Source organism: Delphinus delphis, chromosome 1, assembly GCF_949987515.2.
Source record: "Delphinus delphis chromosome 1, mDelDel1.2, whole genome shotgun sequence".
NCBI lineage: Eukaryota > Metazoa > Chordata > Mammalia > Artiodactyla > Delphinidae > Delphinus > Delphinus delphis.
This window is the reverse complement of record NC_082683.1, coordinates 112,926,646-112,941,650: the sequence shown is the minus strand read 5'-3', so window position 1 is coordinate 112,941,650 and position 15,005 is coordinate 112,926,646. Positions and strand designations below refer to the sequence as shown.

General features: G+C 55.7%; 1 protein-coding gene across 1 annotated transcript; it reads left to right on the top strand.

The window, feature by feature from the left end:
• The first annotated feature begins 1,749 nt into the window (after positions 1–1,749).
• Positions 1,750–10,572, top strand: SH2D2A (SH2 domain containing 2A). The gene is made up of 8 exons (XM_060032025.1): positions 1,750–1,879; positions 2,482–2,642; positions 3,290–3,471; positions 4,202–4,291; positions 4,546–4,714; positions 7,991–8,140; positions 8,350–8,658; positions 10,397–10,572. Exons 1-8 carry the CDS (start codon positions 1,846–1,848, stop codon positions 10,562–10,564), a joined length of 1,263 nt encoding a protein of 420 aa, XP_059888008.1. The 5' UTR covers positions 1,750–1,845; the 3' UTR covers positions 10,565–10,572.
• The last annotated feature ends 4,433 nt before the right edge of the window (positions 10,573–15,005 follow it).

The window sequence follows — 15,005 nt, the reverse complement described above, 5'->3', positions numbered from 1 at the left end:
TTTTGTTGTGTTAAGCTGCTGAGATTTTGGTGTTCTTTGTCACCTCAGCATAACCTAGCCTATACTAACTGATGTTCCACTTCCAAACCATATGAAGGAGAGGTGTTCAAGAGAATCACACACCATCATGGGAGGAGGGCTTCAAGAAGAGGACAGGGGCATCTTGCTCCCTAGTTGACGTCTGCTGAGCCCACTCTGCTTTCGGTGCAGAGCGTAGTGAGGGAGATCATTCATCATGCCTTAGTCTCGATCCCATCCCTGGGGGCTGGGATCAAGGCTAAGGCAACAGTTTTTAAGGAAGGGAAGAGGGCTCAGGCAGCTCAGGGGGAGGCAAGGCTTTGGGGTATGGGTGTGGCTGGGCCAGCCGTGACTCCTGGGGGAAGTCTTTCCCTCTCAGAGCTGCTGGGGAAGTAGCTCTCCAGGCTGTCGGGACTCCAAAGTCCTTCCTGGGTGCAAGGCAGTGTGTACTCTGGCCCTGGCCCCTCCAGCTGCATAATTCACTGCTGGCAGCCCCCAAGCCAGCTTCCGCTCCAGTCATTTCCGTTTTCCATGCAGTTGCATACGCTCATTCCTCTTCTGGAAACACCTTTCCCCACCTTCCTCAACCCTGCTCATCCTCCACAGCTCAGCTCAATCCCCTCTTCTGACATCCCAACCCCCTGTACACGCAGGCATGCACCGCACACATGGCTAGATTAGGAGCCTCTGAGGTGGGCTCCCGTAGCACCAGCCCACACCACTAACTCACCACAACCTTCTGTAAGTACCTGTTGGCAAGTCGTTTCCCCCTCTTGACATCTTGAGACAAGATCCTTTTTCTCTCTGGGCTCTCAGCACCAAGAACAGTGCCTGGCACATAGCCATGGACTGTTGGCCTAAATCACAGTGAAATTTGTAAAAGAAGATCTAGTTTCTAGTCCCAGCTCTGCCGTGAACATCTGAGACACTGACAGACCTGGACCAAGGCACTCAACTTCTCTAAGCTTCAGTTTACCCGTCTGGAAAATGGGGATAATGTTCCCTGACTCCTTCTCATTTGTGAGGATCACACAAGAGAGAAATGGGATTGGTCCTCTAGGGTGGCAGCAGATGTAAGCACACTGCAGGTTTAGGACATCAGCTCTGAAGTTATTAATAACAGCTGCTAATAACGACCTGCTTACTTGAAGGAAATTTCCCCTCCCTTTCTGTGGGATGGCCTGGTTTTGTCCTAACCCAGCTCCATTCTCTGCTTGACGATGAAGCCAGGTTCCCTCTTCCCTATCCCCCTTGTCTCACAGGTTTCATATGACCTCAGAAAATCCTTCAAAAGTCTGACCCACATTCTTTCTGTTGCAGCTCTGCCCCCCCCCCTCGTGTGTCCTAAGAGCACAGTCCTGTCTGTGAATCTCCGATGACCCCGAAGCCCCATCACCTTATAAGGCTTATCCTTCTGAGGTTGATGTCCCCACTGCCACTGCTCAGACAGAGGGAGAGAGATGGAGAGAGAGACAAAGAGAGAGGGAGAGAAAGGGAAGCCCCAGTCTGGAGTGAGGGCGTGGAGAGAGAATCACCGGAGAGATGGAGATAAGACAGCAACAAGGACTCCCCAACACCCAGACACACAATGACACAAATACTCACCACACCACCACCACCTTCAGCTGCCTGGCTTCCGGGGGAGGGACAATTGTCTTACGGCTTTCCATGACGTGAGTCCTCCGCGAGGGCTAGGGCTGTGGGTGAGGCGACATTTCCTGCCCCCGGGGGCTGGGGTGAAAGGAGAGATGAGTCGCTGAGTGTGCACACCTTTTGAGAGCCCAGACACACACCCTGCTCCAGGGGCTCCTTTCCTAGGCTGCCCCCATGGAGTTCCCCCTGGCCCAGATATGCCCTCAAGGTAAGTGTGAAGTTGGGGAATGTGGGTGGGAGGGAACATCAAGACCCCCATGATGCCTGCTCTCCTCCCTCTGGGCCTGAGCTCCCACTTCAGGGGTGACGGGCCACACCTCAAGCCAGAGCTGGCGGGCAGGCGGCCCACAACCCCTGCTCCCCTTCGGGGGCTCCAGGTCCACGCATCCCTGAGGATAAGGGTGAAAGGGTCTTCTGAGGGCTTCTTCGAGTGGAGAGAGGAGGCAGCAGGAGGATGAAGGGGGCTGGGAGGTCGAGGATCCTGGGCCAGCAGAGGGACCTGCCCTGAAGAGATCTGCCTCCTTTCCCGGATTTCAGGACTTCCGGACCAGCCGAAGGCCAGCTGGCTTACCAGCGCTCCTTCCTGGGGCCCAGTTTCCCTGAGAAGCCCCTCTGCGCCTCCTTGGCCCCTTACTCCTCCTCCCTGAGAAATCGTGTCTGCCATCCCTCCTGCATTTCTCCTGCTGTCACAACTGTCCCTGTCCTCCAGGTCCCCAGGGAGAGGCCTATGGGGCGCCTCTGAGCCTGGGGGAGGGGTGGGCGGCAGAGGGAGAGGCAGGCCCTCACTGAGAAACTTCTCTGTGCTAACAGGGAGTCAAGAAGCCCCCACCATAACCTTCAGCACCTGCCAGCCCATAGACTTGAACCGCAGGAGCTGCCAGAGCCTGGGCTTGCTGCCGGGACCCAGACTCCAGGCCCTGAAGGCCCAGGAAGCCCAGCCCAGCCCCAGGGCCTCCGCTGTGCACCCTGCGGTGAGTGGGAACCTGGGGGGTGTTGCTCCCTCCTCTGCTCCCACCGTCCCACGGGTGAGGGCTTGCAGGGGGACAGAGGCCAAGGCAGGAATGAGCTGGAGGCTGCCGACAAAGCCAGCGGCCCAGAGGGAGGGTCTGCATCTCTGTCCGTGGCCTTCATTTGCCCAGTGCATCCTCATCTCAGGCCTTCTCACTCACCCAGTCATTAGGAAATCCTCCCTGTGAACCAGCTCGGTCCCTCTTACTGTAGGGTGAGCCCTCCCTCATTCTGGCCTCTGGCGTTCCCTTCATCCCTCAGGCCAGGGAATGCCTTTCTGTCCATCTGGAAGGCCTCACTCCCATTTAAGCACAGTTTAACAGTTCACTGCTACTGGATCAAAGGCCCACGGACCCAGACGGAAGTGGAAGGAAATTCCCTGGAAACAAAAACAGTTTGACCTAAAGAAGAGATTTAAGTTACACTTTGGGAGGGACTTTCTGAGCAATTATACCCTAAAATAGGCAACAGGGATGGGGGACGGGGAGCTTCCTCCACATGTCCAGGAGGGGCTAGGTATGAGGATGAGAAGGGAGTAGCTGGCTTGAAGTCAGAAGAAGGACCACTAATCATGGCTACTTCCCCCTCCTTGAACTCTTCCCCTATCCAGGCACCTCCCCAGGCCCCAGGGGCTGCCTGCAGCCCAAAGGATATTGGGAAGGAAGAGGTGCCTAGGGAAGGAGGTATGTCCCTGCAGGCTGAGACTCAGGCTTGGTTCCAGAACACCCAGGCCCATGAGCTCCTGCAGCATGGGGCAGCCCCTGCTTGGTTCCACGGCTTCATCACCCGGAGGTGAGTCACAGAGGAAGAAATAGGCCCAGAGAAGGGCAGGAGCCAGTCCCGGGTCCTGCGGTCAGTCAGGAGTAGATTGAGGCTACAGGCCAGGCTATGACACCTGGAGGTTCCAAGGCTCCTCGTTAAGGCAGCTCTCCTGGGGGAGATCATTGGAGAGGCTCTAGCCCAAACCCCCTACTCCGTGCCTCAGTTTCTCCCTTCTAGGCTCAACTTTCCTCCTGTCTCTAAGGCTTCTAGTGCTCAAGTTTCCACCTCTGCCTCAGTCTCTCTCCCTCCATCTTTATTTACCTCTGGCTCTCTCCAGCCCTCTCCTCTTTCTTCCCTCCCTTGCAGTTCCTCCCTCTTCCTCCACTTCTCAGCTTCACTTCTCCCGTATCTCTCTGTTCACATCCTCTGTTCAGCTTGTGACTTCTGAAGTCTAGGAGTCTATTACCATCCCTCTTGCTGCGGCCACTGTACTGACCCCCTTAGTCCCCCACCCCAGGCTGCTTTTCCAGCCAGGATGAGGCCAGGAGGAGGATGCAGGGCTGGGAGGTCTCCTGACCATCTACGCCCAGTCCCTGCAGCAGGAGCGCAGTGCCCACATCCTCTCTCTCCCACCTCCACCCTTCTCTAGCCACTTAAGCCCTCTTGGTAGGGGGTAGGGGTCCCCCCATGAGAGCCAGGGAGACAGGGGGTGAAGCTGGAAGAGTCTGAGCATCTTCCGTGTCTTCTCCATCACCCACAGAGAGGCTGAGAGGCTGCTAGAGAGCAAGCCTCAGGGATGCTACTTGGTGCGTTTCAGTGAGAGCGCCGTGACCTTTGTGCTGACTTACAGGTGAGGGGCGGAGCGCTGCGCTGAGCGACAGGGAGGCGGGGCTTCGGGCTAATCAGAGGGCGGGGCTTGATACTGACGGACGTGTGAGGGGAAGAACTTCATGCTGACTCCCAGCAGGGGTGGAGGAGGTCTATGCTCAGCCCCCAGGCTACTAAGGGTGGGAGACCCGGGCGCGGGGCGGGTAGGGGTCACTCCTCGTGCTGGTGCCCTGGCCGGGAAGAGGGAGCAGGTCTGATCCTGACTAGTGCCTCCAGGAGCCGGACTTGCTGCCGCCACTTCCTGCTGGCCCAACTCGGGGACGGGCGCCACGTGGTGCTGGGCGAGGACAGCGCCCACGCGCGGCTGCAGGACCTGCTGCGGCACTACCAGGCGTGCCCGCTGAGCCCCTACGGGGAGACGCTCACCGAGCCCCTCGCCCGCCAGGTACGCAGCCCCCATCCCTGGCCCTGACACTGACCCTGACCCTGGGAACCCAGGCCAGCGCCCCCTCCCCACGCAGAGCCCAGGCCGCAGGACCTCGACATCAGGCACTTTCCCATTCCCACCGACGACCCAGCCAAACCTCCCTTGCCCACACATCTCCACGCAGATGCCCTTCCAGAAAGATGCGTGTGCTGGAGGAGGGGTCCTTGAGAGACCAGCCCAGCCACACAAAGGCTGGGAGTGGCCAGCTAGGCAGACGGGTCATTTGGTGGTGGGGGGGGGGGGTTGTTTTTTGTTTTTTGTTTTTTGTTTTTTGCCTCGAAGCTTGTGGGATCTTAGTTCCCTGATCAGGCATTGAACTCGGCAGTGAAAGTGCCCAGTTCTAACCACTGGACGTCCAGGGAATTACTGGGTCATTTGTTCTCTAAATTAAGAGATATTTACTGAGACAAGACATATAGGTGTCAAACCCACAAAGCTACTTACCAGCGGCAAAGACATATAATAGGAATCAAGTGTGAGAGTGTGATGAGAGAGGAAATACAGAGTGGGGTGCCATTGAGCTCACGTGGTGGGGAGCCGTGTCAGAGAGTGCCTCCCTGAGGAAGTTCAGGCAGTTCTGAGGGACCGCTCTGTGCCAGGCATTGGTCCGGGCACTGGAAAAATTGCAGTAAACAAAACTGACCCAAATACCCCTACCTCCATGGAGCTTCCATTCTAGTGACAGGAGACAGACAACGAATGCTAATACAGAAAACAAACAGAGAATACAGAAACAAGGAGTGACAGGGTTGGGGCTATTTTACATAGGAACATCAGGGAAGGCTATTCTGGTAAGGGGACATTTGAACAAAGGTCTGAATAAAGTAAGGGAGAAAGTCATGCAGATAAGTAGAGGAAAAACATTCTAGGTAGATAGCACAGCAGGTGCAAAGGCCCTGAGGCAGAAGGATCCTTGATGTGTGTGAATAAGAATAAGAGCAGTAAGGAAGCTAGCATGGGTAGAGAGGTAGGAAATGAGACCACAGGGGTGAAGGAAAGGGGCCCAGTAAATTCTTGTATGATTTGGAATTTTATTCTGAGTGAGATGGGATGGCACTGGACAGTTACAAGCTAAAGAGTGACATGACCTGGCAAGTTTGAGAGGGACATGGGTGACCAGATGGAGACCACTACAATACGTCAGGAGAGAAGATGGCAGCCTGGACCCGGTTGGTAGAAGTGAAGGGGTGAGGAGGTGGAACACTGGGTCTGTTTGGAAAGTGGAGCTGACAGGGTTTTTGCAGGATTGGGTGAGGAGTGTGAAAAGATGGAGTTGTCATTGACTGAGATGAGGAAGGCTACAGGAGGAGCAAGTCTGCAGGAGGCAGGGGAGATGGCGAGTTCAGTTTTGACGCTTGCGGTTTGAGACATCCATTCAATATGCAAATGGAGATGTCAAGTACGCAGTTGGAATACAGGGATCTGGAGTTTAGGACAGAAGTCTAGGTTGGAGATCAACATTTGGGAGCCATCAGCATGTAGACGGATTGATTCTAAAGGCTTCAGGAGGGATTAAATCTCAGGAATGAGTGTAGATGGAAAAGAATACCAAGTCTCCAGCATTGAGAGTTTGCAGAAATAAGGGGGAACCAACAAAGAAAACTGAGAAGGAGCAGTCAGAGAGAGAGGGGAGAAGAACCAGGAGTGTGATGCTCTAGACGCGAAGCAAAGAAAACGCATCAGGGAAGAGCAGGTCCCAGTGCGTCCAGAATTAACCACTGGATTTGGCCAACAGAAGGTCACTGGTGACCTGGGCAAGAATAGTTTCATAGAGCTTGATTGGAGTCAGTTCAAAGAACTTGCCTTGGGCTTCCCTGGTGGCTCAGTGGTTGAGAGTCCGCCTGCCGATGCAGGGGACACGGGTTCGTGCCTCGGTCCGGGAAGATCCCACATGCCGCGGAGCGGCTGGGCCCGTGAGCCATGGCCGCTGAGCCTGTGCGTCCAGAGCCTGTGCTCCGCAACGGGAGAGGCCACAACAGTGAGAGGCCCGCGTACTGCAAAAAAAAAAAAAAGAACTTGCCTTGAGGGACTGTGCCTAGGGGTAACTCTTGTGCAGAATTTTGTGAGGAATAAGTGGAGACCTGAAGATTCCCAAGCAGTTGGAACAGGGTGTAGGGAAGTCTGGTGGGGAGGGGAGCCAGCTGGAGCTGCGAGAGCCAAAGGCAGAGCTGTCAGAGACCAAGCTCCATGACCGGCCCTCAGAGGGTCTTGTCACTCACGTTTTCTGGAGTTTGGGCTTTATCCTGGAGCAACAAGCAGCCATGGAAGGATTGCTAAGGGAACTTCTGCAGGCTTACTCTGCTCACGGAGTGGAGAATGGGTTAGCAGGGCAAGATGATGCAGGAGGAGGACTTAGGAGGCCTGAACTGGAGTGGTAGCTGTGGGCGTGGAGAAGGTGTGCAGATGTAAAGATATTTAGGCAGTGGAAGGAGCAGGGTTTGTGCTCCGTTAGATGTGGGGAGGAAGGGAGGGAGGTGTCCAGGTTGACTCCTAAGGTGCTGCTGTTTCGGCAGCAGGGTAGAGGTGCTCTTTTTTATTCATAAAGGGAATGCTAAGAACTCTTAGGGGGTTGAGGCAAGGGAAAAGAATTCTGACTTGAATCCATGAACGGCCTATACACCTTAAGATGGAGACATACACTTGGTGGATTGCAGAAGCATGAGAAAAGGCCTATGGCCTGAGCCTTCCAAAAGTAGCGGGCATGTGGAGAACATTCAAGAACCCAGGGATAAATGCTGAGAAAAAGCCTACCTAACATGGGAAGGAACCCTATAAGGCTCATCTCCTCATCCCTGAGGCAGTGTCTCTGTCCCGAGAATGTCTAGCTTATAGCTCCATAAAGTAGAGTCGCCTGGCACCTGCAGAAATAAACACAAGCACAGAAGTCTTGGAGATCTATCCCCATGCCGAAAAATTTTAGGCTAAAGACTTCTAAAGCCTTGTTGCAGTTTTACAATCACAGGTACAAATGGCGACTGGCCTGGCCCTATGTTCCAGATGAAGTTAAGTTTAATGCTAAATATGGCCTGTGACCAGAGCGACTGTCCCGCCTCCTGGTCTCCTTGCCGCCTCTTCCTCACCCAGAAACCCAGCGCCACCCAAATTTCTGTGTCGCACCTCCACCCCCGACATTATCCGTATGGACGAGATTATTTTGCGCCCCGCTGCATCACTTGCCGACTCCCATCCGCCCCTCGTGCACCAAGTCCCTGAGGCCTCCTTCTTTCCCCGCAGACTCCTGAGCCCGCAGGACTGTCCCTAAGGACTGAAGAATCAGACTCTGGAAGCAAAAGCCAGGTCTCACAACCTCAGTATACCTCAATCCTCAAAAAGGAGCAAAGCGCAGCCCCCATGCAGAAAGATGGGGCGGGGGCGCCAAAACAGGTACTGGGCGGGAGGGGCTGAGAGAGGTGGTGGGGCCTGAGGGAGTGGAGGAGCCGGGAGACGAAAAGACGGAAGGCCCTGCGGTCAGGGGCGGGGCCAGTGGGGAGGGGGCGGGGCCTGCAGGGAGCGGAGGCTCGGGCTGAGCTGCAGCTTTGGCCCTGCCTGTGTTGCTCTGACCCACTCTCCTCCCCGCCTGCCTTCTCTCTTAGACGTCCCAGCCGCCCAAGCCCAAGCCTCCCATCCCCGCCAAGCCTCAGCTGCCTCCCGAAGTCTACACAAGCCCCTCTCCGAGACCCCGCCCAACCCCGCCCCCCAAGCCCTCCAACCCCATCTACCACGAACCTGATGAACCCATAGACTTCTATGCCATGGGCCGTGGCAGCCCCGGGGAAGGCCCCAGCAACATTTATGCCGAGGTGGAGGTGAAGGTGCCTGATTCAGGGTGTGAGGGCCCGCCGTGCATCCTCAGGCACGAAGTCCTACAGAAGTGCCAGTCCAGGCCTGTCCCAGGAAGCCAGGTAAATAATGGGGGTGCAAGGAGGATTTCCTGAAAGCAGATTGCGGAGGGTGGAGAAGGTGTTCAGACAGGATGCCTGGGTCAGGGTGAATGCAGGTCAGAGGTCTGAGGTGAGATGGGAAGGACAGAGGGTCCAGGCTGCCAGCAACCCTCTTCCAGGCCCAGAGTTGCTCCCTCTCCTCTGCCTGGAGTTACTGGGACCTGCCTCCCCTTTGTCAAGTCCCCACTCCCTCCACTTCTCAGAGAAAATAGAGGCCCCGTCAGCCTTCCCCCAACTGAGCCTGTGTCCCTCTCACCTGGCTTGTCCTCTTCAGACCCACCTGAGATTGACCCCACCCTGTGCTGGCAATCTCCTCCCAAGTCTGAACTTGGGCCTCTCACTCTGGCTGCCTCCCCTCAGCCTTCAGGGACCTCCTAAAGAAGAGCACCTGGAGTCCCTTGTGTCACCTCAGATGAGCTCAGGGGAGGGGGTACCTGCACGTCCCCTCCTTCTGCACACTCCTCCTCTCCTCCATCCTCCCACCTGCCCAGTCTTCTCACTGATCAGTTCAAGTCAGTATCTTGTTTCATGGGATGTGTTAGACCCACCAGCTGCTCCCACGCAATCCCTCTGCCTCTGCCCGCCTCCTCAGGCCCTTCCCCACCCTCCCCCCCACTTCTGGCACCTCAGGCTCCTGCTCAGCCCTTGTGCCTGCTCCCACTTATCCACACCCCTGCCACCTGCTACCATCCTAGAGCTGAGGTCACCAGTCCATGTCTCTACGCAAACTTCTCCCCAGGCTTCTGCTCAGCTCCCCAGCATCCCACAGCTTCTTGGACTCAGCACAGCCAACACTGTTCTTACCCTACTCCCTGGATGGCTCCCTCCATTGTTCCCTCTCTGATCGGGTACCTCTCCAGTCACCCAACTATTCAAGATCGTAGGGCTCCCTTGACGTCTCCCCTCTCTTCACCCTCACTCCCCTATAAGCCACTGATTCCTGCTGAGTCTCTTCCTAAATATATTTTTCCTTTCCCCAGTTTCAGCCCCCATCATCTCTCATCAGGACTTATCCAAGGGCTTCTTAACTGGCCTCCTAACCACCAGTCTTACCACTTCTGACCCACTCGGCCCCAAGAAAGTCGGAATGGTCTTTCTAAAACAGCTACCTGGCCCATGAGGCCCTCTATACTTGTGTGGGCTGGGGAACCACCTCCTCAGTCTTACCATCAGCTGCTCCCACCCTCCCAGAACTGGTCACATTCCTCCAAACACACCAAGTGGTTGCAAACCTCCCAAGGTTTTGCACATGCCAGTCCCTCTGCCTATAGCTACTTCCTGCAAGTGCACCCTCTGGCTGCCCAGCAACCTTCTAATCATCCTTCAAGATCAGCTTGCCCTTCTCCTCCTCTGCAAAGACTTCCCTGACCTCACCGCAGAGGCCGTCCACACAGAGGCTTTATACACACCTGCCATGCCACTGATCATTGACACCCATCTCCCCTCTCCCCCAGCAGAGTGTGAGCTCCCTGAGGGCAGGGGCTGGGACTTGTTCATCTCTGTTTCCAGAGCACCCAGCACAGTGCCTGGCAAAGAGCAAGTGCTCAGGAAATGTTTGTTGAATGAATGAGAGAGGTTTAGACCTCCTCTCTGCAGGCCAATGTCTGTTAAGATCAGACGTCTTGGCCCTTGAGGCTGCAGGTAAGCCTAGGAGGCAGAAGGAAGAGGGTGTGACCTGGGACCAACCTTCTCTCTACAGAATCCAGGTGGCCAACAACTGCATTCTGAGAACTCTGTGGCTGAACAAGGCCCTGCTGTGCCCCACAAGCCCCTACCCCGCTGGGGGCACACCCTCCCCCACAACCTTTCTAGACAGGTGCTTCAGAACAGAGGTCAGGCGTGGCTCCCCCTGGGGCCTCCTCAGTAGCTGCTGAGTCTGAGCTGGGGTGGGGCGGGGGTGGGGGATAACTTGGAACAGCGGGTCCAGAGACCTTCACACACACCCAGGCGCCCTTCTCACAAAATGTGGATGGAACAAACTGTAGATGATCAAAGCTGGAAAGGACCTCAGCCATCATCCATTGCAAAGATGGCAAAAAGGTGTCACCTCGCATGCCAACTCCAATCCATTCATTGTGGCTGCCTAGAGCGCTGCAATGGAAAGGATGTTGAGGTCATATCTGAACTCAGCAGAAAAGAACTCTGTGATTGATTAGTGATGTCTGCCACGGGTGAGAGAAGGAAGAGGAGCAGCATCTCCTTTGCTCTTACTGATCAAGTTCGACTCCCTCACTGTGCAGATAAGGAAACAAAACCAGAGGGGGATAGTGGCTTAGTCAAGGTCAAGGACTAGAACCCCAGCTTCCTGTTTAGTGCTCTGTTCCATACCCCACATCCACTAACTCTTTACCACGGGAAATGTCAAGAGATTTCCTCAGGAAATCTGGCTGCTTTCCAGAGTTCTGCCTCATGGGGGCCCGGGTGCTTGTTCCCCTCCTCCAGATCCCAGCTTACCCCTGTTCCCCTAACTGGTCTGAGGCCCCACAAAGAAGCCTGGAGGTCAGAGGAGCAAATGTGGAGTCGGCTTCCTTTTAGGGACACACTCACTGGTTCCCTCCCAAGAGTCTCTAAGAGCCCAGTGGCTCAGTGCTTGCCTCTAAGGAAGTGGGCTAGGAGGGCCCTGCTGCAGCCCGCTACCCTGGTTTCTCCTCCTGGAGTCTGATTTCCTTGGCCCTCTGAGCCTTTGAGTCCGGGCCCTGGTCCAATGCTGCTGTTGTCTGAGGAACAGTTTGGCGAGAACAGATGTTAGAACTTGTTTGTTGATTCTTGTCTGGCTAATAAATCATCGCCAACCACCTCCCCCAACAGGGATTCAAGTACTCCAGGCTCCTTCTGTCTCTCCTTCTGACTCTCTCATATTGTGGAAGGCAAGTGGTTGAACGACCATTGCAATGGTGGGAGAAGGGTCGGGGGTTGAGAGACTCCTGGGCAAGGGTCACAGATCTATGGGCTGGGGGCAGGGAGACAGCAAGGCAAGGGACACAGACCTCTCTCTGAAAAGTATTCTCTCCCTAACTGGGGTGAGCTGGGCAGCTAGCCAGGGGCAGAGGAGTGGCTACATCACCTGCGGGTTGCCAGGAAAGAAAGGGGCAGGGAGGGGAGTGGTTGAAAGGTAGCCCCTGCACCTCCTTCCCCAACCCCCTGCCAAACACAGGACTGGGAGGGGGAGGGGGCATTGTTAGCCTATGTGTGTGAGCCCCTTAGGAGGATGGGGAGCCCCCCTGCAGCAGCTCCCAGCCTCTTGGGCTTAGGCCTCCCCTGTTCCTCTTATGAGGCTTCCTCCTGTCTGCCCAGACCCACTTCAGGGCCATCTTCCTGCCTCTGTGGCCAAGCTCTGCATTCTAAGCTTCAACCACCTAGAAGAATCTGCCTTGGGTCTTATTTTTTTATCAGACTGGAGGCTCCCTGAGGCAGGGCTGTGTCTGCGCCTGGATGGCCCTGAGGGCTCAGAATAGACTGCCCCCAGGAGCCACTCAGGGGGCTTCTGGGTACTCCTGTGGTCCCAGCCTGTTCTATGAGAGTTCAGTCAAGACAATCAGAGCCCATCGAGGTCTCTCTTCCTGCCAAGGGGCTCTGGGTACTTGCCTGAATCACAGAAGCCCCCCAGACCCCCTCCCTGAAGACATATTCCCTAGGCCTAGATGCTGCCACCACCATGCCACCCCCAGCCTGGTGCAGGGCCAGCTCCAGTGACTAGTGAATTCCCCTCCTTTCCACTCAGTGCTAATCAGCTCAAGGAGAAATATGGTTGCTGAGTCAACAGAGTGGGGCTCCACTTCCTTCTGTCTGTAGGTCTAAACTCCCTCCTGAGCAAGAGACGGGGGAGGGGAGGGGAGCAGATGGCTTTGGGAGGGGAGGCTGAAAGCGCAAGAAAGGTCTTAGATTAGACTCAGGGAGTCACCTCATGGCTGGTTCCTCGTGGCAGGGGAGGAGGCAGGAAAAGGAGAGGCTTGCTGTATAGCAAGGGCTGGAAATCAGAGTCAGAAGATGGGATTTCCTTAGACTTCGGGATAGAACAGGATGGCGGGTTCGGGGAGGGGACAGAAATGCCTAGGGACCCACTTGGTGTTTCTGAAGGAGCAAAGCCTGCTAGAAAGGGGTGAGCAGGACCCAGGGAATCTCCCCCTCCCTCTTCAGCTCCTCACAGCTAGGGGTGGACTCCCCAGAGTGGGTGGGAGGATCCAGATGATGGCATTGTCAGGAGCCCTGGGTTCCTGTCACGGCTGTTTGCTAACAAGCTGCCCAGCCTTTAACAGGGGAACTTGTTTCTGCACCACTGTTCCCTACACTGCTTTGAAATGGAGAGAATGCCTTATTTGCCCACAGGGCTGCTGTCCAGAGCAGATGAGACCAGGCAGCGAGGGGCTTGGCCGAGCAGGACTGGGACAGGAAGGGACTTCCAGACCCCTTGTGACTGACTTCTTGGTTCAACCAAATCGGAAACTGAGGTCTAGAGAGGGGAGGTGACAGGGTACTGGAGATAGGACCAGATCTTGTCATCCCAGTCCAATGTTCCCCCTTATACTGTGAGGTCCCTCCCAGGCCAAAGGATAAGGCCCCGGTCCTCCTGAGGGCTCCAGCTGCAGGCCCAGCCCTGACGACCAAGGTAGTGGAACCTCCCTTCTCCCCACCATAGCCATAGGCACCCCTGCACCATCCTGCTGATTTCACTCCCACGGGGGCCTGGGGCTGCAGTGAGACCTCAGGAAAGAGAAGTTGAGTAACTAGTACAGGAAAGGGAGCCTGGCGATTGTGCTGAGCAGGTTCCTCAGCCCCAGCAGAGACCCCTCGGGCGGGGAGGGGGAGGGCATTTCCCAGCTGACTCAATCTCCCATGGTTATTCCATCCCTCCAGCTTCCTCTAGGGAGGGCTCTCTCTGGCTCAGCCCCCTGTCAGAAAGAAAAGTCTCTTACCCCGAGCCCCAGATCCCCTTCAGAGCCTGCAGCAGGCCTTGCTGCAAGTGGAGGTTCCAGCTTTTTCCTCCAGTTCCAGCCCCTTTAGCACCATGGCCGACCCTGAAGTCTTTTTTTTCCTGCTCCTGTCTCCCTTAAGCTGTCCCCTTTATCCTATCAGCTCCCTCAGCTAATGCAGTAGACAGTCTCAGTAAAGTACCCTGTAACTCTGGCTCAGGGGACCAGGGCAGGGGCAGGGGGCTGAGAAGCTATTAAACCCCAACCTCAGCTGTCCCGAGTCTATAGCACATCATTCCCCATGGACCCACTTAAGGAGGACTGGGGGCCAGTCATCACTGAGGCCCCATCCCCAACTACCTCTACTGGCCTTAGAACATGTGTCCCCACCGGAAACAAAGCTGAGCAGAGGGAGAGGGGGCAAAAGAAGGTTGGGAGCAGACAGCAAAGCCTTCCAGCACCCTTGCCACCTCCCCAGGCCCCACAGAACTTCAACCATCCCCTCAACAGACTGCGGCTTCTTGGACAGCAAGCTCAGCACCCAGCTGGGGCGAAGACCTGGCCAGGTCCCTGCCCAAGGGTCAGAGCTGAAACCCCCTTTGTGACAGCTGTGCCATCTCTGGGCAGTTCCTAAGTCTGCGTCCTGAGCCTGTTCCTGTGGACCTCACCTTCCTCAGCTCCTGCCCTGGGCAATGCAGCACTGAACACTTGGGCTTTGCCCCAGCACCTCCAACACCTTCTAGGGCCATTGGGAGCCACTCTGACCAAGGCCTTCACCTCCCGCCCCCACCAACCCCGCCCCTTGGCTGCTACCGCCATGCCAATTTGAGCCAAGTTATCATTCCTTATTCCTCCTTCCCTCTCCCTCATCCCTGTCTTCTCTTTCCTGTTTATTTATCAGAACTTGAGGTTATTACCTCAGGAAGCCCTCCCAAATAAAGTCTGTCCATTTTCTAACTTGTATTTCTCCTGGTAACCAAGAAATTCTAACCACCAAATAATAATGTCATCTTTAGTAGGAGTAAAAAGTGGCTTTAAAAAAATGGCTTAGGGCTTCCCTGGTGGCGCAATGGTTGAGTCCGCCTGTCGATGCAGGGGACACGGGTTCGTGCCCCGGTCCGGGAAGATCCCACATGCCGTGGAGTGGCTGGGCCCGTGAGCCATGGCCGCTGAGCCTGTGCATCGGAGCCTGTGCTCCGCAACGGGAGAGGCCACGACAGTGAGGCCTGCATACTGCAAAAAAAATAAAAAGGCTTAATACTACCTCCAGAGAACCAAAGGAGGTGGCAGGCAAGAGGAAGCTGAAAGATATCTGGCTTAACTATCCGTTCCCAGAAGACACCAGGACAACCCCTGACCACCACGCCTTGCCTCTCAACCCAAAGCACTTCCAGCTCC